At 38.0% G+C, this 26,589-nt stretch overlaps 1 protein-coding gene across 1 annotated transcript in view; it reads left to right on the top strand.

The window, feature by feature from the left end:
- The first annotated feature begins 322 nt into the window (after window positions 1-322).
- LOC122531693 overlaps window positions 323-26,589 on the top strand; it is a 187,601-nt gene continuing 161,334 nt past the window's right edge. Inside the window, exons 1-4 of the mRNA XM_043659812.1 lie at window positions 323-395; window positions 1,210-1,261; window positions 17,728-17,808; window positions 26,100-26,546. Of these exons, the coding sequence (XP_043515747.1) occupies window positions 323-395; window positions 1,210-1,261; window positions 17,728-17,808; window positions 26,100-26,546 (653 nt within the window). The remainder of the gene's footprint in view (window positions 396-1,209; window positions 1,262-17,727; window positions 17,809-26,099; window positions 26,547-26,589) is intronic.

The raw sequence follows: 26,589 nt of genomic DNA, 5'->3' as shown, positions 1-26,589 counted from the left end.
TAAAATATATACAGCGTGCTTTTAGACAATCGAGTTGTAAAACTGTTGATGACGTTCTATGTGAATTTTTTTGACGATATTACCAAAGTGGTCAGAATGATTAATTTTTATAGTTCCTGTGGCAATCATATATGTTTACAACAGTGCATTTTTAGATAATCGAGTGATTTTTAATCAAATATATTAATAGAAGCTTGTGTATTATTAACCTTTTCATGCACTTTAATTTATTTGCTGCAAATGTTCTACTTTAGTTGTTGGTAGTCCTGGTGATAATGAGCTAATTATAAAGCATCCCCCTGGCTATTAGTATCGCCTGAAAATGGCAGCCACGGATCAAACATGGCTGTCATTGGATTTTAATGGTTTGCCTAAAATAAGATTGTGCCTTCTTGGTGCTTGAATTATTAATAACTCAAGTGTAGAGAGTCCTTTGAAAAGATGAGATTGAACGAAAGTGAATGAACTTTGTCGAATTAGATTAGATTGAACAGATTGTTTAAAATAAGATTGGACAGGGATCGTAGTAGCAACATGCAGATGCATTTTGGGACACAAGAACTTATGAATAATCGTGGTGTAAAATTTATTTAAAACGGTAGAACATCGTCCACGGTTGTTCGTGAAAATGTTCGGACGCTATTCATAGATTTTAATATCATAATTTATTTGTAAAGTAAAATCAAATGAAAATATCAATGATAGCAACGTACCTTTAATATTTTAACTAAAATGTAAAGTTTGTTCGCAAGAAATAAAAATGAATTGTTAATAAAAATATTCGAACACTATTCCTCGATTTTAATATTTTGTTGAAAATAAAATCGATGAAGAATCATGATACTGACGTAACTCGTACATTACGCTTATCTATATGAATATATAAATTCTTTATGGCTACAAATGCAACAAAACATTTCAATCATCGATCACAATTGCAATATTTCGCTGAGAGGTTCTCAACTATAGTCGAGTGAATTTTCTCCAGTGAAATTCCTCTCCGATTTTTCATTCGTTTGATAACGTTCGAGATAAATTGCAATTCGATGACTCGCGAATAATTCGCGGTTGTTTCCTTATGGTTCGAGATATCGCACGATTAAGCACTAAAACCGTTTCAGCGAAAGTTTTATCGTTTTATCGATGATTTCTTTTTCTACAATTTGCGAGCGCCATGTGAAATAACGTTTGCCCCCCTTTCTGTTGCAGGTAAGAGAAACCGACAGTTATACGCGCGCCTTTACGGAGACTTAACAGAGCCGTAAGTAAGCGTTGTCGTTTTAAGTGCCCAATAACTATCACTATTATCTCTGCCGATGTATTAACTAGAACGTTACACAATCGTTCGCCGAGTACCAATATCGAATATTCATAGAAATCGGGATTGCAATCCTCGATGTCACGAACAGTGGAATTGCCTTGCAACGAAAGAATCAACTTTTCTCACGAAACGAAACAGGGCTGTCAATTCTAAAGGAAGTCGTAGAATGATACTGCCAGATTGTTCCTTTTGTTCAACGTATCGAGGTAATAAAGTATCACACAATCGTTCTCCAATTGTCCAATTCAGAAACAATTGGAATTCTATGTTTCTGTTCTAATAGAAATTACTGACAGATTCTAAGTCAGATTTTTTTTCGAAAGAAAGTTAAAGTCCTCGTCGTAGAATAATACTACCAGATTGTTCCTTTTCTTCAACGTGTCGAGTAATAAAATATCACACAATCGTTCTCCAAGTGTCAATTGAATATCCATGAAAAATAACAATTGAAATTCTCTGTAGAAACACGAACAGCTTCTATTGTTTTGAAAGAAGAAAACTAAAATCCCTGTCGTAGAATAATGCTGCCAGATTGTTGCTCTTGTTCAATGTATCAAGCAATTAAATGTCACACAATCGCAATAGAAGCAATAAAATATCACACAATTGTTCTCCGTAGAGTATCAATTGAATATCGATGAAAAATAACAATTGAAATTTTGAAAAATGTAAAAGATCACAATTGTATTTTTTGAAAAGAAGATAATCAGTGTCCTTGTCCCTAGAATGATTCTGTTCGTTCCTGTCTATGTATATCATTCCTTTGATCCAACACAATATATTGACACTAGAACCATATGTTTGGTTTTCAGATGTTTCTTTTTTTTTACAATTGCCTGAAAAATACGAATATTAATATTGACCCCTGTTTAGAAAGAAAGAGAAATTTATTTTAATTATTTATAACGATTTATGCGTAAAATATTTTGATACGTATTCAAGATCGGTTATATCATCTATCATTTCTGTTACATATTATTGATACCATGGAACAGAAATAATAAAATAATAAATATCAAAAATAAAATAATAAATATTAAATAAATAATAAAACAATAAATAATAAATAATAAAATAATAAATATGAAAATAAAATAATAAATAATAAGTAATAAATAATAAATAATAAAATAATAAATATCAAAAATAAAACAATAAATAATAAATAATAAAAAATATAAAAAATAAAATAATAAATAATAAAATAATAAATATAAAAAGTAAAATAATAAATATCAAAATACCAACACAATAAATATTCGTTAAATAACGCGAAAGTCCTCGAGCGAACTTTTCTCACGTAATAAACCTGTTAACTCGGATTTTATCTGCTCGGAGGAGCAAAGCTAAAGTCACCGCTACAGAATAATCCTGCAGGATTAGATCGCGAGAAAAAGGACGGAATTTGTCGACAGAGGGGGGAGGGGGGAAGTACGAAGGAGAATGGCGGCGAAAGAAGGTGAGAAAGGTACGTGACCCGAAACGAAGAGGAGACGACGAGGAAGTGACAGTACGAAAAATTTCATTCCCGGTGGAACCTAATTTGTCGACCATGCGCTGTTCCCGCTTGTGAAAAATGCAACTACGTCCGGTCGGTTGGAAATCATGGCGAAATAGAAATGGCCACCGGGAAGGCGAGTTATGTATTTCGCGCCCACAATGTTGTAACTTAAACCGAGCCGACTGGTTTTCGAGCTCTTTGATGAGGTCGTGGAAAAAGAAAGAAAAAAGATAGGAAGAACGCCTTCCGTGGAGGAGGGAAAAAAAATGCGTGCCAGATGACGGTGATGTGCGATGTTGCTTGAGGCTAGATGAAAAATAAAAAAAAAAAAGAGAATCTTTCTCTTTTTTCGGAGATTCAGCGAAATATTTAAAAACAATTGATACCGCGATTAAGCTGATGTTGTATCGTTAACCTCTTGCGCTGGAATGACGTGCGTCGAGAATATTTGCAATATTTTCTCAGTTTTAAATATAAACCAGGCAAAACATAATAAATTTATTACTTTTCAATAATTTCTGTTCAATGATATACCGATGAATTCAAAAAGGTGACGAGTTATTGTATACGGGTTTGGTCACTCGTTATGGTCCGCGAACCCAGTTGCCAGCGCAAGAGGTTAAGATACTTATTTTTGTAGCGAAATATTTCGAACGATGTATCAATTATGGAATGGAAATACTTGAAGTTACTCTTAAGTACATTGCAAATTATTCTAAGTAGAAATTAGTTCGCTTGTGTGACAGATTAAAATCTTTTTGAATTAATAAAAGTTATTGACGAAATTTCACGAGCCACGAGAGAGATGTTATATTCATCGGCATCGATTTATTCTCCTGTGTTGCAGCAACGGATTTTCCAACAGAACAATACCACTTCCTATACAGAAGTTCATTAATCCGCAATTCGAACAACTTATGAACCTGCTCGTATATTTACTTCCTGTTATAATCAGTTCCACAGTTTTAATAACTAAAAAGAACGCCAGAAAAATAAAGGACGGAAGCCGAAGAGCTTCGATTATTTCAACGAACGTTTAGTATTTCTGCTCACAGTCGGCATAATTTTTCAAACGTCAAAGATTGATCAGCTGCACAGCTGAGTTCTTACGCAACTCAGGATTAAAAAGAGAGAGAGAATATCAACGATAAAAGTCGATAGTTAGAGGGCTCGACTGTCGGAGGACTCTCGGTATCGGTTTTCTTCGGAACCCGGAGAGTAATTTAATTTCTTGGAACATTCGTTTAATCAGCGGCGCGTAACGGCAGAGAAAGAGAGAGAGAACGAACTATCGAACAGACAGTGGGAAGAGAGATGGAACGTCTCTTTCGTTTCTTCGTTCATTTTGCATTGCATAATCCGCGACGACGACGACGACGACGACGACGACGACGACGATGACGACAACCGGTAACGGTACACCCTCGGCGCATATTTCTCGAATGAAGTCGGTGTCGGATACTGGTGCATTAGCAGCTTCGTGATCTCGTCCGCCTCTGGCTTGTAACAGAATATCTTCCTCTGAAAACAACCGCAAATACCCAACAGTTGCTCTGTTACTCTGTCGAGCTTCTGCCAGCGAGGAGAAACGGCCTGGAATTATCATTGTTGACAGTCGGCTGACGAAAGTTTAACGTCGTGAAATCGTCGCGTCGTAAATAATAAAGGCGGACGCGGTAATGTAGGTTGCCACGTTGCCGACAATTGTCGCCGTCTTGATCGCGTAATCGCGTTCAAATATACGACGAGCCTCAAGATAGAAATATTTCGTTCCTCGATTTTTCTACGATTTGTAGACTGAAGTCTACAGTTGTGTATCTAGAGTTCGTATCAGCTATCGCAATGACTTTTAGTGGACGATCAGATAAATAACTCACAATTAGTTTCTCATTTTGAATGTCTTTTCTTTTTTTTTTTTTTTTTTTTTTTCAGTAAGTCACATTTAGTAGTCATTTGTTGGATTTTTATGTATGATAGAAGGTCATTGTCTGTGACTCTATATATGGAGTTCGTATCGAGTTGAGGATTAGATAAGTAATTCAGAAATGGAATTTTTTCATTTCGAGTGTTTTTTCTTCTTTTTTTGTAAAAGATGGTCATTTATTGAATTTTTATACATGTAAGAAAGTTATTGTCTATGACTCTTTGGAGTTCATATCAAGTTGACGATCAGATAAGTAATTAAGAAATGGAGTTTCTTCATTTCGAGTGTTTTTTTTTTTATTTTTTTAAATGGTTATTTGTTGAATTTTTATATACGAAAGAAGATCATTGTTTGTGACTCTATATATGAAGTTCGTATCGAGTTAAGAATCAGATAAGTAATTCAGAAATGGAATTTTTTCATTTTGAGTGTTTTTTCTTCTTTTTTTGTAAAAGATGATCATTTGTTGAATTTTTACACATGAAATAACATTATTGTCTATGACTCTTTGATATGGAGTTCATGTCAAGTTGATCATCAGATAAGTAATTTAAAAATGGAGTTTTTTTCATTTCGAGTGTTTTTTTTTTAAAGATGACCATTTGTTGAATTTTTATATACGAAAGAAGGTCGTTGTCTGTGACTCTATATATGAAGTTCGTATCGAGTTGAGGATCAGATAAGTAATTGAGAAATGGAATTTTTTCATTTCGAGTATTTTTTTTTTTAAATGGTCATTTATTGAATTTTTATATATGAAAGAATGTTATTGCCCATGAGTCTTTGATATGGAGTTCATATCAACTGTAATAGCTATAGTGGAAGTTGACGATCAGATCAAATAATTCAGAAATGGAGTTTTCTTATTTTAAGTGTCTTTTTTTCTTCTTTAATTTTATATATGAAAGAAGATTATTGTCCGCGACTTTTCGTTCAAAGTCGTAAAGTAGACATCCACTTGATTTAAAGTAAAACTTCGTTTATGCAAACTCGTTTGATTTATACAATCGTAATCGTGATTTTTCGTTCACGTAGACATTCATACATATATATATATATACACACACACAATCGTAATAGAAACTCGTATTCAGACTGACTATGACGTTTATCACTGTACAATGTTCCAATGTATCGTCCGATGATATTTCACTATACGAGATAACCTCGCAAATGTCGCCAAATATACACGCATCTCTACGAACAGACTGACTTCAGAAGCTGATAGAAAATATTCAACAGCAGAGTGATAGTTAGTAATTCAGAAAATAGCTGGCGACGCCACTATTGGACGACGCCAGTGTCGCTAAACTCCGCCAGGAAGGAATCTCTTAGCCGTGAAATTCGAATTTTAGTACCCTGAAGCCATGGAAACGGCTGCGTTCTACGACGTGGCTCGTAAAATCTTGACCTCCGGTGGTCACCAGGCCATAGCCGTGTCATTCGAGGCAACGTTGAACCACGAAAACCGTTCCGCGATCGTGAAAGTCGGTACCTAAATCGCGTACGTGGTGTCGTAAAGCACGCTCGTGTCGCTCAAAATTCTTAGAGGAGGAAGCACAGTACGCTTTGAATTCAGCGACGTGGAGCTGAATGTGGATTCTCTTTGAACAGCTCTGACGGCGGATAGATATTCCGGATCGTTTGGAACAAAAACTTTGATTCTNGTGTGTGTGTGTGTGTGTGTGTGTGTGTGTGTGTGTGTGTGTGTGTGTGTGTGTGTGTGTGTGTGTGTGTGTGTGTGTGTGTAGATGCAAGTCTTTGGAAAGTTCTGCTTTTGTCACGAACCCATAGACCAAGTTTCTCGGTCTCGTGGTGGATCCTCTAATCTTGGGATGGTTCGTTTCAAGTTCCGAGATTGCTGGTTTTCAGATTAGTTTCTTTGATTTCAAGTTCGATCTCGGTTTCAAAGTTCGATCTTCTTTCTCTGTAATTGATAAAAATATGCAGATTTTTGTCTTTTTATATGAAATTTCGAAATACAAAGTTGCACAGAATGCTCAAGATGTATAAAATATATATTGAAAGTATAATTATATATACTATATATATTAATATAATATTTATTTAAAGTGCAATTATATTAATATAGTATTTATTTAAAGTACAATTATACTAATATAGTAATTATTTAAAGTATAATTATATATATATTAATATAATATTTATTTATAATATTTATTTAAAGTATAATTTTATATATATATTAATATAACATTTATTTAAAATATAATTGTATATATATTAATATAATATTTATTTAAATTATATATTTATATAATATTTATTTACAGTATAATTATAGTTATATATTAATATAATATTTATTTAAAGTATAAGTTACAATTATTATTAATATTATCACCAGTATTATTAATTCAATGTATATAAAGTATACTGTTCTCTATAATAATATTCCGTCTTCCTAATTGAACAAATCCTCAAAAATTTATGAATTTTCATGAACATTCACAGTCTGCTAACTGTTTCACACTGAAAGTCAGCAGTTCACTGTTAGTAATTGTCAGACTGCGGACTTTTTAGTTGCATTCATAGAAAATTTGAAGCTGGAAAAAGTGCACGAAACGTATTAAAGAAAGAATATCAACTGTAATTTCGTTGCGAGAGGAAGAAACGTGATTTTCCATTCAAGTCCCATTTCGAGTAAAAGTTGCGTCAAATAATTTTCATTCCGCGAGATATCCACGCGATCAGCAAACCCGAGAGAGTTTGTTGCTTATAAACGCGAGAGTTTCCACGAAACGAAATGCAACAGTCGCGGTTTCGGTGTTCACCGCTTAACAGCGTGCGCAAATATAAATTACGCAACAAACGCTGCGGTCGGGAAGTTCAGATTTCCATTTTCTGACTTAATTTCGATACGCGAGGCTCGCTCGCGGTCAGATTTTTAACCGCGGCTGTTTATTTACTCACGCGGAACCGAACAACTGAAACCGGATGTATGGTTGTTTTGCTTGCGTAACTGGGGGTTTGATCGCGTTGCGTCATGATTTAACGAGGAAGAATTACAACAGCGACACACGCTGTAATTTATCCAAACGACGGGGTGGTTCGAACGCCATTGTGGTACGTGTCAGTTGTTTCAGATGTTGCGATTCTCACGTTGTCTCTCCGGTCGGACAAAGTCTGTTTTCGTAGCCGAAGTTTCAGCGTCCACGGGAGGCACAGTGTTGAGGCGTTGCTTGCAGAACGAATTATACACCTACCGGAACGTCGACACGACCGACGCTTCTGTTTCTGGAATACTTGGTTACTCCCAAGTCTTGCATCACTTCCACGTTTGACCAGAGCTCTCTGTCTTGTTTTCTCAGATATTATTACATCTTGAGTTGTCTCTCTGTTAGAGCTTTGGGTTACGTTACGGGCTCAAGCTAGAAAGCGTGTACATTCTTCTTAGAAATTTTGGAAGATCAGTGTAAGTTGATAATAATTTTGTGCTCCTACCATTTCTACCAAAAAAAAAAAAATACCAAACAACAATATAAGCAGAAAAGAAAGGATAGCTATGACTAGACTTCGAATCGGACACTCCAAGATCAACAAATCGCCACCCAATACCTGCCACATGAATGCAGAAAATACCGAAACATAAGAAGTAAATACAGATTAAACGGGAAAACACCGCTCTAACCTGCCAGAAACAACAACAAAAAAAAAAAAACGTTATCAACTACCTAAAGACCCAACTATTAAACCAGTTATAAAGAGATAATTAGAGATAGTCGATGCGACTAATATCTAAACCCCCATAAAAAGAAAAATTTTGTGCTCCCTTTCGATCGGTCTCTGAATGATGAGTTGGCTAACAAAACTCCAATCTCACTAGTTGCAAAATTTTGGAACAGTCATCAGTCACAGTTTTGATCAATTATTTGTCTCATTATTTTCTGAACTTCCTCCAAAGTTCCACCACGTGTGACATGTGATCTTTGCATTCGTTGGACTCCTGGAGAGCCTCGGTCCCTTCTCTTCGGAGAAGTTTGGCGCTCGTTTGAAAGGCAAACTTCGCGAGGTGCTCTCTCGTCGGCAGGCTTATTAAATCAGGGCCTGGAGCTGTCGTTTCTTCACAGAGCCGGCAAGTACGCCCCGCTGCTCGTTGCACGTTTTGCGCGAATCCAACGTCGTCTAGATTTCCTCGGCTCGGTAAAAACTTCTCGGTGTGGTTCGCAGGGAAAGGCAAATGCCTCGCGGAACGACGAATGGATCGCGCGATAAAACCAGCGACGTTAAAACGCCCGGCGGCTTCCGCTTTCCTTTTCGCAAAGGACGCCAGTTGCTTCTTTACTTTTACCCTTCGCTTCAAATCCCAGTTTTCTTTATTTTATCCAAGATAAAAAAAAAGGTCCACTTAAATTGATAAATTGTTCGATAAGAGAGAAAAATTGTAACCTCGATTTTCTCAGCTTCTCTGTGACAAGAGCTTCTTGGAGTTTTGAGACAGTTTTTTTTTTTTTTATATGGGGGTTTAGAGTCGCATCGACTACGAGGTCTTTAGCGACGTGTTGGAATTATCTCTTTATAACTGATCTAGTAGTTGGGTCTCCTTTAGTTGATAACGTTTTTTTTGTTGTTTCTGGCAGGTTAGAGCCGTGTTTTCGTTTAATCCGTATTTATTTCTTATGTTTCGGTATTCTTTGCATTCATGTAGCAAGTGTTGGATAGTGATTTGTTTGGTTGCAGGTGTTGCAGAAAAGTGATTCTGTTTTGATTAGGAGATATTCGTGTGTGATCTTGGAGTGTCCGATTCGAAGTCTAGTCATAGTTATCCTTTCTTTTCTGCTTAGATTGTTGTTTGGTATTTTTTGGCAGAAATGGTATGCTATGTCGTGTATTTTGGTTCTATTTGTCGTACTATTTGTCGTAGTCCAAATTCTGTTCCATTCTTCTCTTTCCGCTTTGGTCGTTGAAGCTAGTAGGTCTTGATGTGGGATTGGGATGTTTGCTTCTTTTCTTCGGTCTGTTGTTGCTTATTTGGCTAAGGAGTCGGCTTTTTCGTTTCCTTCGATTCCTTGGTGTGACAGGATCCAGGTGATTATCATTTGTTTATGGTCATTGGTAAGTTCGGTGTATGTTTCCTGAACCATTTGTATGACTTCGTGCTTTCTCGTGGTATTGGTGTTTGTTATCGCGTTTATCGAAGTCAAGGACTCTGTGTAGATTACCGCTGATTGGTATTTGTTTTCTTGTAGTCTTCTTCTAGTATAGCGTATGTTTCAACCGTTAGGATGGATGTGTGGTTGGAGAGCCGTTGTTTTTTTAGTGGCGTTTCTTGCGAATCCGATTCGGTGTTTGGTTTTGAGACTTCTTCGCCCAATTATTTCGGCTTTCCACTATTAATGTTCGTTGAGTCGTGGACAAATAATTTCCCCCGATTTTCTTACTTTTCCAGAGACAAAAAATAAAAAAAGAGGCTCGTTAAAAATAGGCCAAACTAACCACACTGCGTTCCTCGACTTTAGTTTCACCTCTCCGCTACCAAAACATTTGTCAAGTCGCGAAACTCCCATCGCCCCTCATTTTCCCTCAGTCCCCTCTGTTTCGTTCTTCGAGATAATACACGTTGGCTCTGAATTTCCTTTAATTCAACAGTGGCGACCGATCATTCCAACGAAAATGCCCCAGAGCGATTAATACCTGGCCGGAACATTTAACGGCAAACATCGAAGCGACAGGGTTCAGCGATGCGCGAGTTCATAACGTTTCGAAGTTCCTGTCGATTTTAATTAAAACGACTTCAACAAGGGAGTGGGAGGGGGGGGAGGGGGGAGGGTTCACATTTGATCGCGGCTGGAGATATTAAAAGAGGTGGAAAGGTACGTCTGATGAAAATGCTTCGGGCGGTCTGTCAGTCGCTCCTGCAAAAGGATGAACGAGCTCTTCCACACTCTTTTCTTTCTTCTGTCCTGCCCCCTCCCCCCTCTGAATAAATTTCTCGCTTGGATCTTGTAACATCCAATTGTCATTTTAAGATCACCTTTCTTTTCTTGCCAGGATAGTTTCGTAATAGATCTTTGAATAGATCTTTCACACACTTGTCACCTGTGGTTACAACTTGATTTCATTAATAAAATTTAATTCAGTTTCATCGATGAAGTTTCAAGCAGTTCAATTTTCGTTGCTTCGTTCATTCCAGCTGCCGCAGCCAATGAACAAAATATATCGGTCGATCAATCCTGTCTTTGATAATTTATGTCGATTATCAAACGTTTACGAATCGTTCAGCTTCGTGATTTCTTTCATGCCGATTCAGCGCCGTCAAGTCTGATGACAGCGGATTGAGATCGAAAATTTGATACACGAGTTTCGCCGGTTTTTACGCTGTTACGCTGTTTCCTGTTGGGAGCGATGTTTTACTTCAATCACGAACACGTTGGATTTTTATTTTGTCAGCGAGCGGAGTTCCGATAGAAACGTCGGAAGGGACTGATAGACACGCCTGTATGTACATATGTATGCGCGAGCGAAGTTATTGACTGGCTCGACAGTGATTCGCTATTTTATTTATTTCGTGCGCGAACGCCGTTACGGAGTATACCGCGTGCGAAACTAACATCTGCCCCCGGAGAAATGCAAATACCTTTAGGAGATATTTTCGCGTCGCACGGAACACGGTCGATCGATGACTGAGGAAAATCGAAAAGCTATCGAACGAGTATCAAGCGGGAGGACAGCTTTTCCTTTTTAATTTCTTGAAAAAATTCGCAATCTCCCTGTTCGCAATTTCTCTGTATATTAGCCGTAGGTTTTTATTTCCTCTCGAATTGCATTCGAACGAAATTCATCTCTTCAACTTTGAAACCCCTGAAACCTTAAAATATCAGTTGGCTTAATTTATAATATTTCCCCCCTCCCCACACGCATTTCACCTGTATTTTTTTAACAAAAAAGGCAGTCAGTTTCAATTTCAATTTTACAAAATTTATCACACGAGAAACGAGAAAATTTATGTCTAGCGTATCATCGTTTCATATTCACGACAACTTCTCCGAAATTAAAATTACCAGACCCGAAGTTTTTACATCTGCACTGTAAATTGTAATACTCTCTGAACCATTTTTACTTCATCCTTTGATATTTGTCCAAGCTTAGCGAGCATCGACTCAATTAAAAGAGATGACGTTTAGACCATTCCTCCAGCGAAAAAAAAGTTGGAAACAGTTGCAACAACGGTCGTCAGCGAAGCGCAGAGAATGCGAGGAATAATCCTTGCTGTTTACGAAGTGAATAATAAACGCGGATACGCTCCGCGTTTATTGTGTGTAATTTACACGAGTTTCCATTTCACAAAAATGGCACCGACGTTTCACGGAACGCCGTCTGTTTCGCCGTGTCAACTCGTCTGCGCTTCGCCATGAAACGTCCGCGATAAATTTTCCCCGGAGATTGTTAAATTAATTAGAAGACTCGTCGTTAAAGCGAAAACGTTGTCGTGAAACTTCACGTCGCAGCCGACGTGCTCGCCACGGATCGATACGTTTCTTTCTCCTTTTTTTCTTGTTTCGTTCCTTCCACCAGCGAAAAAGCGGCATGCGTGAAAATGAAAATCTCGACAGCGACGCAACGTTCGAAATATATCTCAATATACACGCAACGAAGAGATAATGATGTCGCGCGCGACTCTGAATGAAACTCGCAGGACGCAGGCCCGTTTTTTGCCAATTACACGGCGACTACGCGCAGCTGTTCAATTCTTCTCAGCGCGAACATTTTTAACTCGATTCTTCTGCACATATGCATGTACGTTCGTACACGTGTTTCTCCTTCTTCTTGCGCCCCGATGTTCTTACTTTCCTTGCTGTTTATTAACACCAAACAGAACCCAATTGATTCGTTCTCCATTTAACTGCAACGTGTGTTTCATTACTCGGTTTCATTACTACTTTCGTTGTTGATTGGATCGATATTTGAATTGCATGGTGGGAGGGAGACTGTGTAAAATCGCGGAGAACAGCGGTTTCAATTTTTGAAACGTTCATCGATGAAATTGCTGATTACTTTCCTTTCTCTCTTTTTTTTTTTTTTTGCTTTCGATACGGACGAGAAACTACTAGTGGATAATTTTGGATTCTCTCTTTCGTTTGCACTTCGTTTCGTAATTAAAAAATAAACTGAATTTTCTAGCGACCTTGGCTAACGTTTGTAGTACGACAACATATACAAATCTTTATTTACGTATTTTATATTACGTAAAAATTATTACGTAAAAATCCACCTCAATAGTTCGCCAAAAGTTACGAATTTATTATCGATTAATTAAGTAATCAATAAACCAAATGGGTCAATCATTCCTGATATCCTGATGTCAGTTCCCATTCGAAATCGACTTTTGGCGACAAATCACAGAAAGACTGACAACAAGATCATTCCGATTTTGTTCTCTGATTGACGTTTGAAACGTAGGATTATCCAAAGATCATCCTGCCAGACGACGTCAAAATCAATGAAACAAACGACAGAAAAGTGGTTCGACAGACGATCGTTCAAACGAACGAGTTCTTTCTCGCGGAATCAATCGAACGAGCCTAATTACAGATACATCCTGTACACGGTTTCGCTTCTTAATTGATTAACGACGGCGCCTAGCTGTGTGCAAGCAGTCGCAGACGTTTTCAGAACGGTATTTTAATTGAGATAAATATGCGTTAACCGTATAAACGTGCCCGGCTCGCCACTTTCAAAGGCGGACGTAATTACAAACGGCTGGTTCGGCTGAAATCCGCGATAATGTGCAGGCTTTATCACGGGTGTGATCCGCGGATGATTATTATTAATTAGCCAGTACCTCGTAATTGCACGTCTCCACTCCGACTGGAAATCTAGCTGGAGGATCTCGTCTTTCTCTTTCATTACGTTGAAATATATTTACCCTCGTCGCGGTGGCATTAATCACGAGAATAACTGTCCAAGCAGCTGGAAGCTGAGAAGTCGCGGATTGTCTTCGTCCGGTGAATCCTGGAGTTGGAGAAGAGAAAGGTTTGCACGCGGTGGATGCAATCGTCGAGTGGTTTGTAACTGCCACAGTGTACAAAGACACACTCGACACCAGTTGAAATACAGAGTGAAGGTTTCAATATATTTACGAAACATTTGAAAATTGCACGGGATGCGCGTAAAATTCCCTGTAAAAGTGCGGCACAGCTTTCCAAATTAAATTTGAAGCGTTCAGCAATTTTTCACTTGGGTACTGTTTTAATTATACATTTTCAAATGCATGAATTTGCTTTTGAAGATCCACATTTCAGTTGCAATACGTAGCACGTGAAACAATTTTCTGTTTAGATTCTATTTAAAGTAACGAACGTTATATCTGTGGAAATGTATGAAACTCCGCCGTTTGTTTATAACATAATATCGCAACGGTGCTTTACTTTCAGCATCGTTTCTCATGTTGTTTTTTTTTTTTATTTGCTTAACAAAGCCGATCAATATTATGCGTAATATTGATGGAAAACGGAATAAATAGGGAGTGCGGTATTCCAAATCGGCTCGTAACAATGCAATTTTGGTAAAAGGTTCGCCGACCCTTGTGGACGAAACGGCGGGAAATGCAACGTTTACGCGCGAGTAGGCGCAATGCGGCATGCAATCTGCCAAGTAGAAAATACTCGGCAGCTTTTGCCGAGTGTTAAACGTTTCGTAAAAAAATATTCGTTCCAAGTTGACGCGGTGATTAATCACAGCTTTTAAGTTGCTGGGGATTATCGGCTATCTTGCAACAGCGGCGAGTAATTACCCAATCGTTGAGTATGATCCTAAGAGGACTCGAGGATGAGATACGCGAAACCGCGGCTCCGGGTATCGGTCAATCACGTCGAACTTCTCAGTCCAGGGTCCGGGTTGCCTAAAACCGCGCATTAATCATGGCATTAGAAAGTTCTACTGTCGTGGGACTAATAAGTTCCCTCGTGACTATCATTTTCACGCGGAACGCTCGATTACGACATCGAAGCGAGCGCGCGGAGCTACTCACGGATAAATAAATTCGAGTGCTCGCAAACAAATCGAAGCTTGGTAACGAAATGAAGGTGTATCGTTGCGTAATCCCAACAAAGATCAAGACGGAATCGGCGAAACGATCGCGGCGGGTTTTTTCTGCGTTGCACTTTTATCGGTGCGATCACGCGATCGCTTTTGCCGCTCGACGCGTCCGGAGCATTAATTTCTACGATTGTGCGTGAAGTGCCGCCGAGGTTGTCGCGTTTGTTCGTTCGAGTTATTAATTTATGCCGCGCAGTCAGGCGCCAGAAGTTGAGTTACGATACGCTCTCACGAAAGGCTGGCTCGCGATATCAGGCCCCGTCGCATCGGCGACGAAAAAAAAAAATACGAATATCGTAATACGGGAAGAAACGCGTTATTCGCAGTTGCGTAACATGGTCGTAATGGACGCTCGAGTTGAATGTTGTCGTTTTATAGTATCGGCGATCGAGGAAAGAGCAACGAAAATAGAATCTGCAGCAAGAGCAGGGCGTGGCCGCGGGAAAATGTATTTTACGCTTGATACGCGGTTCGTTCCGTTTCTTTAAAGTTGTTTAAAAGGATACGGCTCGTAAAAGCGTGGACAAGGCTCCCGCAGTGTTATGCAACTGCAACGAATTACGCGCGTACGTTGCGGCAAAAAGAAATTCACGAGACGTCTCCGTTGACGCATCGCTGCGTCTGAATAACCACGACGCAGTATTTGCGTATGCACGGTAACGACGTCGTCACGTAACGTCACAGAGGGGTGAATATCCTGCACAGCTTATTCTCAGAATAATCGTTTGACCCGTCTACCGGAGATACCTGTTTTCCAATAATTTAAGCCGTATACCGTGTAATTTACCATCGATCCCTGCGACTTTATTTTCATAGCGTAATTATAGCAGTTGGAACGATGATTTAATAAGCTGAGGGCTCGTGGAAATATTGAACGCCGCATAAAATTACATAAATACGCGGCTTCAATCCTACATCCATTCATAACTATATATTCATAACTAATCGTTCATTTATAATTATAAAAACCATAACCAGTAAAAGAGATTCGTTTTATGATATTCCATAATAATAATAACTAGAAACTTTAATTACGTATACATAATGGTACATAACTGGGATATCGATTGTAGATCTTTCGAAAACCGCGCGCCTGCGTACGCATCCGCGAATCTTCGCGCCCAATTTGGAGGGTGTGCGCATGCGTCGATCAAATCTGCGTTTAGTACGACGCCATGTTTGATGGAGTGTGACAGAAAAATTCTGCTGTCGAAAATTTGCGAATAATACATCTCTTGCACACGTAAGTTGATTAACATATTGTAAATAATATCGCATATCAATCGTTCTATGTCGTGATGGTTCTGTAATGACTTGATTATCGCGAAATTATCCCAAAATTTAGTACAATAATGTTAATAAATGTGTTAATAAATTGTGGGTTATTTTGACATCTCTGTTGTATTTGAATCGACAAACGTGTTGCAAAGTATATCATGTTTTAGTTATTCCATCCTCTAATCGTTTTGTAACAACACAATTGTGAAATTACTCGAAAATTTTGTACAACGTGCACATACTTAGATTTGAGTTTTCATCCTATATGAATTGATTAATTTGTAGTAGAGCGCATCATTGATTACTCAATCTGGTGAAACTCAATAATTTACCATTGATCCCCGAGGTTTTATTTTCATAGCGTAATTATAATAATTTGGACGATTTTAGTTTGAAGGCTCGTGGAAATATTGAACTCCGCATAAAATTACATAAATACGTAGCTTAAATTGTAATATTACCCATTCATAACTGTAAGAATCATAATTAGTAAAAAAATTCGTTTTATGATATTTCGTAATAATTAGAAACTCGAGTTACGTACATATAATGCACTGGGATATCGATTGTAGATCTTTCGAAACTCGTGCGCCTGCGTACGCTTCCACGAGTCTTCGCGCCCAATTTAGAGCGTGCGCGCATGCGTCGATCAAATCTGAGTCTAGTGCGTCGCCATGTTTGGTGTAGGGTGACAGAAAAATTCCGCTGTCAAATGTTTACAAATAATGCATCTCCTGCACACGTAAGTTGATTAACATACTGCAAATTACATCGCATATCGATCGTTCTATGTTGTGATGATTCCATAATGACTCGGTTATCGCGAAATTATCCCAAAATTTAGTACAATACGTGTTAATAAATTGTTGGTTATTTTGACATTTCTGCTGTACTTGAATCGATTAACGTGTTGCAAAGCATACTGTGTATCAGTTATTCTATCCTGTAATCGTTTTGTAACAACACAGTCGTGAAATTACTCGAAAATTTTGCGCAATATGTAGGTAGATTATATATACGTTATTTTGAGGTCTCTGCTGTACTTGCAAATCGATTAGTATGTTGCACTGTATGTGTCGATTGCTCGATTCAGTGAAATTCAATAACGATACACAGACATTGTGAAATTACTTCAAAATTTTGTACAACGTGCGTATATGTAGATTATTTTGATTCCCCATCGTGTACGAATTGATTAATATGTATTAGAGCACACCATGTGTCGATTACTTGATCCGGTGAAATTCAATAAGGGCGCGGTTCCTACGAAACTACATCAAAGTTTCGTTCATAAACACTATAGGTTATGGTAACATTTCCCGTATACATAAATTGATGAATATGTTGCAGGGCACGTCACATATAGGCTACTCGATCCTCTAGTTTAATATCGACGCCTATGTCACGAGATTGCTCCAAAATATTGCACAATGTTTGCAGATGTTATAAGTTAGTGTTCAGAGGTTAGAATCGGGTAGTGTTGTATGCTGTTATTAAATACGATAACTACTACTGATAGCACGATATTGCACGTGTACCATATACTGGTCAACGACCTTATAAACAAACGTAAGACAAAGCACCCCCTTATACGTTATTGGCTTCCAAATAACAATCGAGCTAACGATAATTCTGTTTGTCTAGGGCTTCCAGCGTCCGCGGACCTGATTCGCCTCTGAGCTCGGATCTGGCGCTTGATAAGCCTCGTCCTATACCATCACCCAGGTAAGCTACTTTGCGGTTGCAGCCTTTTCTCGCCCTCTGAATGCGAATGGAAAACCTCGACCCCGATTTTCTCCGAGTAATAAACACGGTTTAATTGGAAAACTTGGGCACCGTCCGGAGGACTTTGTTTCTCACGGTCGGGGCTGTTCATCTCCCCGAAGAGGAGATGCTTCGACCTACATTAAGGCAGGGTTTTGATATATTGTACGTCAATCGAGAGACCGTGAATAGAATTCGTGGAAACAATATACATAAAAGGAAAAGTTATAAAGTCATTTGCATACAACGTATTTCGTCACCCGTATTAATTTCCAAGGGATCACGATTCAGAAACACTGCTGAAATCGTGTTCAAAACGAGCTCGACGCTGTCTGTAACATTTCTCGTATTAATTTTCTATAATCACATTGTCATTATGTTATTTACCGGAATACATCGAATACGATGGGCTCATATCGGCCGGAACATATCAAACAACAACGGGACCCGCGTAATTGTATTAATTCAATTAGTCGAAAGGCTGGTTCTTTGCTGACTTAAAATTTCACAGTATTCGTGTTCAGAGTGTTAATAAACCGTATGTGTGTACGTAGTTGCCGAAGGGTGCTCTTGGAAATTCTATTTTTAGCGGAGGTAGGTACGTTTCACTCCGTACTCGCCGAGATTCACCCCTCGACAGAGGCTCGACGTTCGATAAGCCTGGCAACACAATAAACCATTCGCCGTGCACACTGAAACGCCTATTTTATTTCCTCATCGACACGTGATATTTCGAGCCCTTGGCTCTGTCGACTGCGACGGAATCGAATCCTCCCTGAACTCTTGTTCGCCACCTGACGAGAGTGAGACAACGAGAGAGATTCCACGCCATCGTGTTCCCCGGCTAAACCACTTATTATCGAGCATCCGCGTGGCTTTCCTTTGTTTTTTCTCGCTTTTTCCCTCTGTCCCCTCGCTCAGCGTGTGTTCCGTAAGCGCAACGAGAGAGCATCGAAAAATGAAAAGAAGAAAGAAAGAAAGAAATGGAAAGAAAGAAAGGGAAAAATTCCACAATGCGAACGTAGAAACGACGTGACACGGGAGACTGCAAAGCGAAGTTGTAATTAGAGGCCAACTCGTTCCGCCGTCTAATTAAAATATGTTGCTGATTTTCGATAACGTGTGGATTATTCCTCGAAGAAAGAGGATCGTGAAATTCGCTTTTTTTTTTTTTTTTAAATAAAATTGCAACATGTTAATTAAATTAATAACGATGCTTAAGTTAAATGAAATTTCTTACTCGTAGAAAAATTTCGGAATTTCTTGGAAAAGTTTGAAAGACATGCGAGTAATTTTTAAAATTTCCTTGTCATTGATAAATTTCACTACCGTGCCTATTTAGAACAATTCCATTAAAAGCTTTGATATTTTTCTTACCTTTTAAGATCTACGATTGTTTTTCCAGAAATTTATTTATTTATTTTTATTTGAATTAAATTTTTTTAGCATAATGAAATTTAGTTTCAAGTTTCGTTCGTTTGCTCGATGCTTCGTAAAGTCTGCATAAATCTTTTCAATATGGTCAAAAACTCGATAAACTATAATTATCATCTGATATATAAAGTCTTGTTATTGTCACCTAATTATAATCAATATCTATTAACTGTATATATTAGGGATCAAATTAAAAAGATTCATTGGGACTGTATATTGCATTAATTTATGTGCTTATGCCCATACATACAGTGTATATCATAGACAACGTGAAACGTACGTCAACAAATCTCTTTTTGGTGGAAGTCTTATTTTAGGCGACTGCGATATTCAAAGTTTATGGAAATTGTTGGCCTTCGTTTGCAAATTTCGCCGGACGGTAGCCAGTTAGCAATTCGATGGACCATGTGCGTGTGCATTATCCTCGAAATTCTCCGCGAAGTATTTGCACGATCGTTTCACGTGGTTGCATCGTTCGCATAACTTGCAGCACTATTTGTGTTCATCAGTTCGTGTTGACCTAGTGCAAGCAGGTCAGTTGTAAAATAGTTTCATCGAATGTCACGGTACGTTATCGTGAACTGAAACGTGAAATTTAGTTATTCGCGCGCGCGTGCATGTATATATCATATTTCTTCTCTCTCAAATATTTGAAAGAATTATTCACTGAGGTAGAAACTTCGGTTTCGACGTTTCAATGGGCAGTTCGTTGAATATTTAACAGATAGTGGATGATAATTCGCGCGTCGTAAAAATGTTCCTCATCTCGGGCGATGAACGCGAAGTTTATGGGATTTTTTCTTCAATTTTTCGTTGCTCTACTTCCAGCTGAAATCGACAGAGCTGAACACCTCATCACGTTTGGATTTCACGTCAATTTAAACTCGGCGCAGACTTTTATGATTATCCAGTCTAAATGATATAAAGTACGCTTTGTACGCGTCTTGAAAAGCAATATCCTTCGTGTTTCTTTCTTTTCCACGTTAAAAACGTAAAATAATCTGGTTATATACAGATTACAGAGAGTGCTATTGATTTTATGTTCTCCTAAAACAGCTATGAATCCACAATTGTCGAACGATAAACCGATTACTCATCCTCTCGTCCGCGAAATTACGATTTCATTGCGTTACGTCGGAGCACGGCCGTTCTGTTTCATGTTTCCATAAATATTTCATCGTGATGTTGTCAAAAAGTTGTCTCACAAATATCGCGAAAATTCGATAATGGACTGCAATACTGTTTTAAAAAATACGCCGCGCGGTGTTCTGTATTTTAATATTACGATATTTTCACCATTATCAGATTATTGCCTATAAAATGTAAATTGTTTATGTACATTTTCTATCGTATACACAGGAAATATCTTGCAACATGAAAATGTTACACACATTTTTCGAAATTCATCGAGAAAGTTCGTAATTTTACGAGACAATGCTACGCAATCCTCGACGCTGAACAAACATACTCAACTCGATTAAATCTACAATCTAAATTAAAAAGATTCACTCGAATTTTATATACTTTATATTTTAGTAACTATACTTTATACTTTATATACTTACTTTACTTATTTACTTTACAACTTATATACTTTATAAAGTATATTTTATATACTTTATATACTTAAATATTTATATACTTTATATACTTTATATACATTAATATAATTTAGAATTGTTGCAAATATTTATTTTAGCGTACGTGTTTCAATGCGGTTGATAGTGCAGTGTCTGAGTCTCAGTCTGTCAATCACTATTCTTGTATCAGGACAATAAAACGTTTCGAATAGAAGACCTCTCTCGTGCAGAGAGGCGTACGATAACGCTCCATTAGCGGATCAATTTGCAATTCTATCAAAATCGATCCCTCGTAAGATTACTGTCGCCGATACGCAAATGCACTCGTCGCATTATTCGTGCCTAACTCCGAACGAATAATGAACAGAATGGCTGCGCCAGCTTGGTTTAAGTCGCTCGGTTAAGTCGGTCAGTTTTCCGGTTGCTCAATAACCGCTCGCTTGCATTGAAATGCAACGTATAAAACTCGTATAATGCGTTAGAGGCGATGTCAGAGTGCTTTATGATGTACTTGAGCCGCGTTCGTGAGAATCAGGGCGAATGAGTGTTAAAAATAGACCTTAAAGTTACAGTGAAACTTCGTTTGTATGAACTTGTCTGTCGAGAGAGAGAGAGATGTAGTACGTGTAATTTACATGGAGTTCACGATCGCACGGTTTATAATCGAAATTTCATTCACTTCGAGTGTTTAAAATTACCAAAAGTCCAAGATTAAATAAACGAGCATGAAGCAAACGAAGAATGCATTTGATATTGCATATTTATTCAACATGTTGTAATATGTTGTCCCATTTGGAACTTTAATAAATAAGCCAATTATTTTGTTATTCATTGATTAGGATTGTCTATATAAAACATTCTGATACGAAAGAAACAAATCAAATGATCGTGCCTATTTGCACGAATTTGATGAAATGTTGGTGAAGCAACAAGCAAACGAAATGAAATTCTCAAAACGTGGATGAGTGGATGAGTGTGAACTTTCAAAGTGTACGATTTTAATAAATTGTATTCAACAAGAAGTCCATTTAACAAATGGAGTTTACGTTCGTATATAAGAAGAATTCGTCAGAATGGATTGTAGCAAAAGGTTGAGTGAACGCTAGTTCAATAAAAATGTTTGGGAAGTACATTTCTCATTCGATGACGCGTTAAATGCTCGCAACTTCAAACTTTCTCTCAACGTCAATCCAGCAGAGTGAAGTACCAGTTACGTAACTCGTAGGGCACGTCAAACTTGACCTCGATTTGAAAAGAAAACACGAGCTGGTACACATTGACTGATTAAAAGATACGTCAGGTTTATCCTTTACCGGATTAAGCTGTTACCAAAGTTTTGTTTCTGAAACGTTTAATTTACCGAGTATCTCGGTGTTTCTTTTTTTTTTTTTCTTTAGCCAAATCTTGTGTTTCATTCTTTTATGTTGTGACAAAACTGTGAAATAAGAAGGGAATTATTGATAATCAACAAGTCATTCGCTCTAAATTTTCATCATTTTTGTTAGAATAGGAATGGATCAGGATTGAACGAAAGGATCCGTGAATTTATTGATTTTATTATTCAACAAAGTTTATTCTACTTTGCCTCAATGAATGAATGATCATTCTTTTCATCAGTTCAATCATACGTGTAAATTTTTATTCGTCTTGAACTTTTTTAAAAATAACGTCCGTGAATCTATATTGATTTTATTATTCTACAAAGTTCATTCCATTTTATCTCATTGAAATAATCTTTTTATCAGTTAGCCACACGTATGAATTTTCTAGTGTTCTTCAACATTTTCAAAAATGAAAGAACAATTTTCCGACGCTGTGAAACGGGATGATCTCGGAGAACATCGTTCCTTTTATCTCTCGTATTTTTATTACAAATTTTTAACTTCCTAGGCTTCAAATGATTCACGTCCACGTCTTATCTATATTTAGAAAACATATTGAAGACACTCTAACATCCTCTAATAATGATTCACAATGTTTTACCAGACTCTGACCTCATTGAATACAACGAACCATGATACACATGCACAGACAGACGCATTGAAAAAATGAATGTTGTGAAACACGTTGCTAATGAAACTCATTGGTTCGCAAGAACTGTATCACGTGTGTCGTTAACTCAACGTTGTGAAATATTTTTGCTTGGTCGTATGTGAGTGTGTGTGTGTGTATGAGCATGTGTGCTCGCGTTGTAAAAGTCAGCAAAAGCACGATTTGCGCACGCACTGTCCTTCCAGCCACGGCGGCGGTGTTACGAGCGTCTGCTCTGAAAATTCAACTAGCGTTAATGCAATTTCCTACCCGACGTTTTTACTTCATCGGCCGGAACGGCAGCGGTTTTAACCCGTCGCGACCGCATCAAGAAACCTTCCACGCGACACATAATGGAGCTTCATATGGACCGCTTTTATTATTAACGCGAGTTCGTTTTACCAACGCTGCGACTAAAATGTGTGACTTGTGCGTTTAAAATTATTCAAATCTACGAAAATTTTTGCAAATCACGAAATTCCGTGAAAAATTGCGGGTTAATTACTTTGACTTTATTTTAGACGGTTCTTTTTTTTGAATAATTTGAATCTCTGCACACACACACACACACAGGTTCACAAAAATATTTGAAAATTTGTAAATACTCATGAATGTATTTTATATGACACAACTTTATTATTGCAAGACCAGATTATCACGATATTTTATTGTACGTGCACGAAACCTAGAAGGGAGCATTTGGAATAATTAATCGTTAATGAACTTGAATATTTAATAGATTTAGTGTTCGTTACACGCTTGAGATTACCACTCGCGCCACAATTTTTCACCATTGACAATATTTCGAATTATTTCACTGAACCATACTGGAGTATTACGATTTCGACGTCGTCATTAAGTGTTCGTACAAACAGGACCGTTTCTCTATCTCAAATTTTCTGTTGAATGTCGTCTAATCTATAATTTCTATTTGATTCACCTAAAGAGGAAACGCTTCACAGCGAATCCGTTCGCCGGTGAATTTCAACGAGCCTTGAGAAATCTCGAGAAATCTGGCTAATTTGGTCAGATTTATTTCCTATTCGAACTTCGTCGAGCTATCGGCGCGTTTTCGCGGTTCGTTTGGCTTCAGCGAGGACAGGGACGAATGGAATATTAAACCAGTTGGAAATTACACGCGTGCAAAAGCGTTCTATCGGGAAATAGCAGGCGGAGGAATCCGGCGGGCGACGGACGATCAAACGCGAGTCGGTTTTTTAATTTCGTTAGCCGGCCGTTTTCATCGATAAACGTCCCCTGATTGAAACCAGCTTTCGTCTCAGTGGCGTTATCAATCGCCTCGAAATTGTCGCGTTCGCGAGTTATCCGCACTCGCGCGCGAATTTTTACAATACGTCGCTCGAATTGTTTGCTCACTCGCTCGTGATTTATTGCTCGATTCGTTGCTGACAACAATTTCAATACCTCCTTTATAGAGTTTCATCCAGGAAATTGTAGCTTTTCGGTTATTCGCGATCAGAAGGAAGGTTCAAGTCCAATCCAAGTCACGTTTGGTGTCTAAGGGTTGTTTTATAGTTCGTTTTATAAGTCAGGTTCATTGTGTCAATGAACTTTCACGTTCAAGTTCATGTCGAATAAAAACGTTGAAATGATGAATACATTGCGACGTCGCCTTTTTTTTGAACCCTAAAATGTGTACCTGCAAGTTTCGAAAATCTACTCACAGGTACGTTTGACGTTTTATAACATTCAAATCTTTCGCAAGTAGTCGAATCTTGGGAATCAGAATGTTTAGTGATGCTCCCAATAGGATCCAGAAGAGTGATACCACTTATATTGTATATTTGTGTAGAATTGTGTCAATTCTCAGGTGCATTCGTATCAACACAATAGCTCGCAAGCTCGCGTGCCATATTTCAAAATTACACACATATAGAAACTATGACGTGCATTCAGTTCTCTGAATTAAAATTTGTGTTCCTGTGCACATTCGGGAGTTTTCTAAACTAAGACACGTGTTACCAATGATTTTTCAGTAATTATTTTATCGTCAGGTTACGTTGCAATACATTTTTGCTAGGGGTGTGCGAGAACCTAAAAATATCGATGGTCGGGACGAGCCGGGTTCCCGAAAATTTCGAGATTCCCGAAAATTTTGAGAATTTAATAGAGATTGAAAATCTTAAAAAAAAAAAAAAAATGTCGAGTGATAGTGAGAGTAAAGTTGTGGTAGTAGGAAGTAGTGCAGAAGATGTCGTGCAAAGGAAGAAGGTAAAGAGAAGCTCTGTTTGGGAACATTTGCAGGAAAAAAAAAAGATACAAAGGCGGAATGGACACGTTATCACCATGAATTTAAAACTAAGTACGCAAATACTATTAGTCTATTACGCCATTTGAAGCATATGCATCCAAACATGTACTAGAAAAGAAACTGATGTAAAATTTGTCGCACGTACAAAGTGATACGCGAAAGATTGTTAAACCAAAAGCTGTAACAGAAGGAATTGCTCGAATGATGGTCCTAGATCTGCGATCTTTCGGTATAGTTGAAGGCGTGGGCTTTAACGAATTATTTAAGCTTGTTCCCAATCCTTTCCTAAATCCCAACTCAGTCAGGAATCCCGATTCTTTCGAGAATCCCGACTTTTTCGGGAATCTGATATTTCGAGTTCACGCACACCTCTAATTTTTGCAGCAATTTTAGTCTACCATTAAAAAGTACCATTGGAAATACTCATAAAAGTATTCGAATTCTACGATAAGGTTGAAACCTATTCTGAAAGCTACTCTAATTTTTTTTTTTTATTGAATAATTCCAGGCTTATCCTTGATCTAACTATAATTATATATTATGTATTATGTAATTTATATATATATATGAAACTAATACTACATATATACAAAAGAAACGTAGCTTGTTATAAAAATAAATATATCTTGGTACGTTAAGTATCACAGCTTAGCAATTAATTCTTATATGTATTTAAGAGTATAAGAACTATGCAACTGCTAAACTGTATGACACAGTATAATATAAGCTTCAAATTTTTATAAAACTATCTACGATTTTAAGCTGTGTTTGATTAATGGAAGGATTAGAATCTCTTAACATCAAGACTTTCTCGATTGTGATTTGGTATATTTTCAATTGATCGAAAAGCTATGCTCTGTTTCATCCCCTGGTATAGAGACTCCATCTGTACTCGCAACCCTCTAACAACAGCGCGTCGTTACCGACTGTTGCAGACAAATCCACCCCCTGTACGGGGAGAAAGCCGGGCTGCTGGGCTACTGCGATCCGCTCGGTAACGCAGAGAATTTCCCACCAGCCCCGAACATCGTCGTCGAGGGTGGCAGAATCGAGTTTGTCCGCCCCTCGCAGGATGGCACCACGACATCCCGTAGAAACACCATGTCCCGTGGCTCGCAGACCTTCAACGACGAGTCCGAGAAGTCTGACCCAGCGAAGGTAAGTCCACTCTTTCGTTTTCCATCGGTCGTTCAACTCGCCTCCGTCTCGTTTTTCTTTTTCCCTCCCGCCCCCCCTTTTTTTTCTTTTTCCTTTTCACGCGATTGTGTTTGCTTAGACACCGTTGTTTACACACCTCGTTCGAGTCGTGGACGAACTCGGCCAACCGAGTTAACCACGAGCACGACTAAAGTGTGGTTTAGCACTTACGAATACAACAGACAGCGCCGAATTTTTCATTTCTTCCCTTTTTTTTTTTTTTTTTTT

The sequence above is a fragment of the Frieseomelitta varia genome, unplaced genomic scaffold, assembly GCF_011392965.1.
Source record: "Frieseomelitta varia isolate USP_RPSP 00005682 unplaced genomic scaffold, Fvar_1.2 scaffold_411, whole genome shotgun sequence".
In the NCBI taxonomy this organism is placed as follows: Eukaryota; Metazoa; Arthropoda; class Insecta; order Hymenoptera; family Apidae; genus Frieseomelitta; species Frieseomelitta varia.
This window is presented reverse-complemented; position numbering and strand designations above follow the sequence as displayed.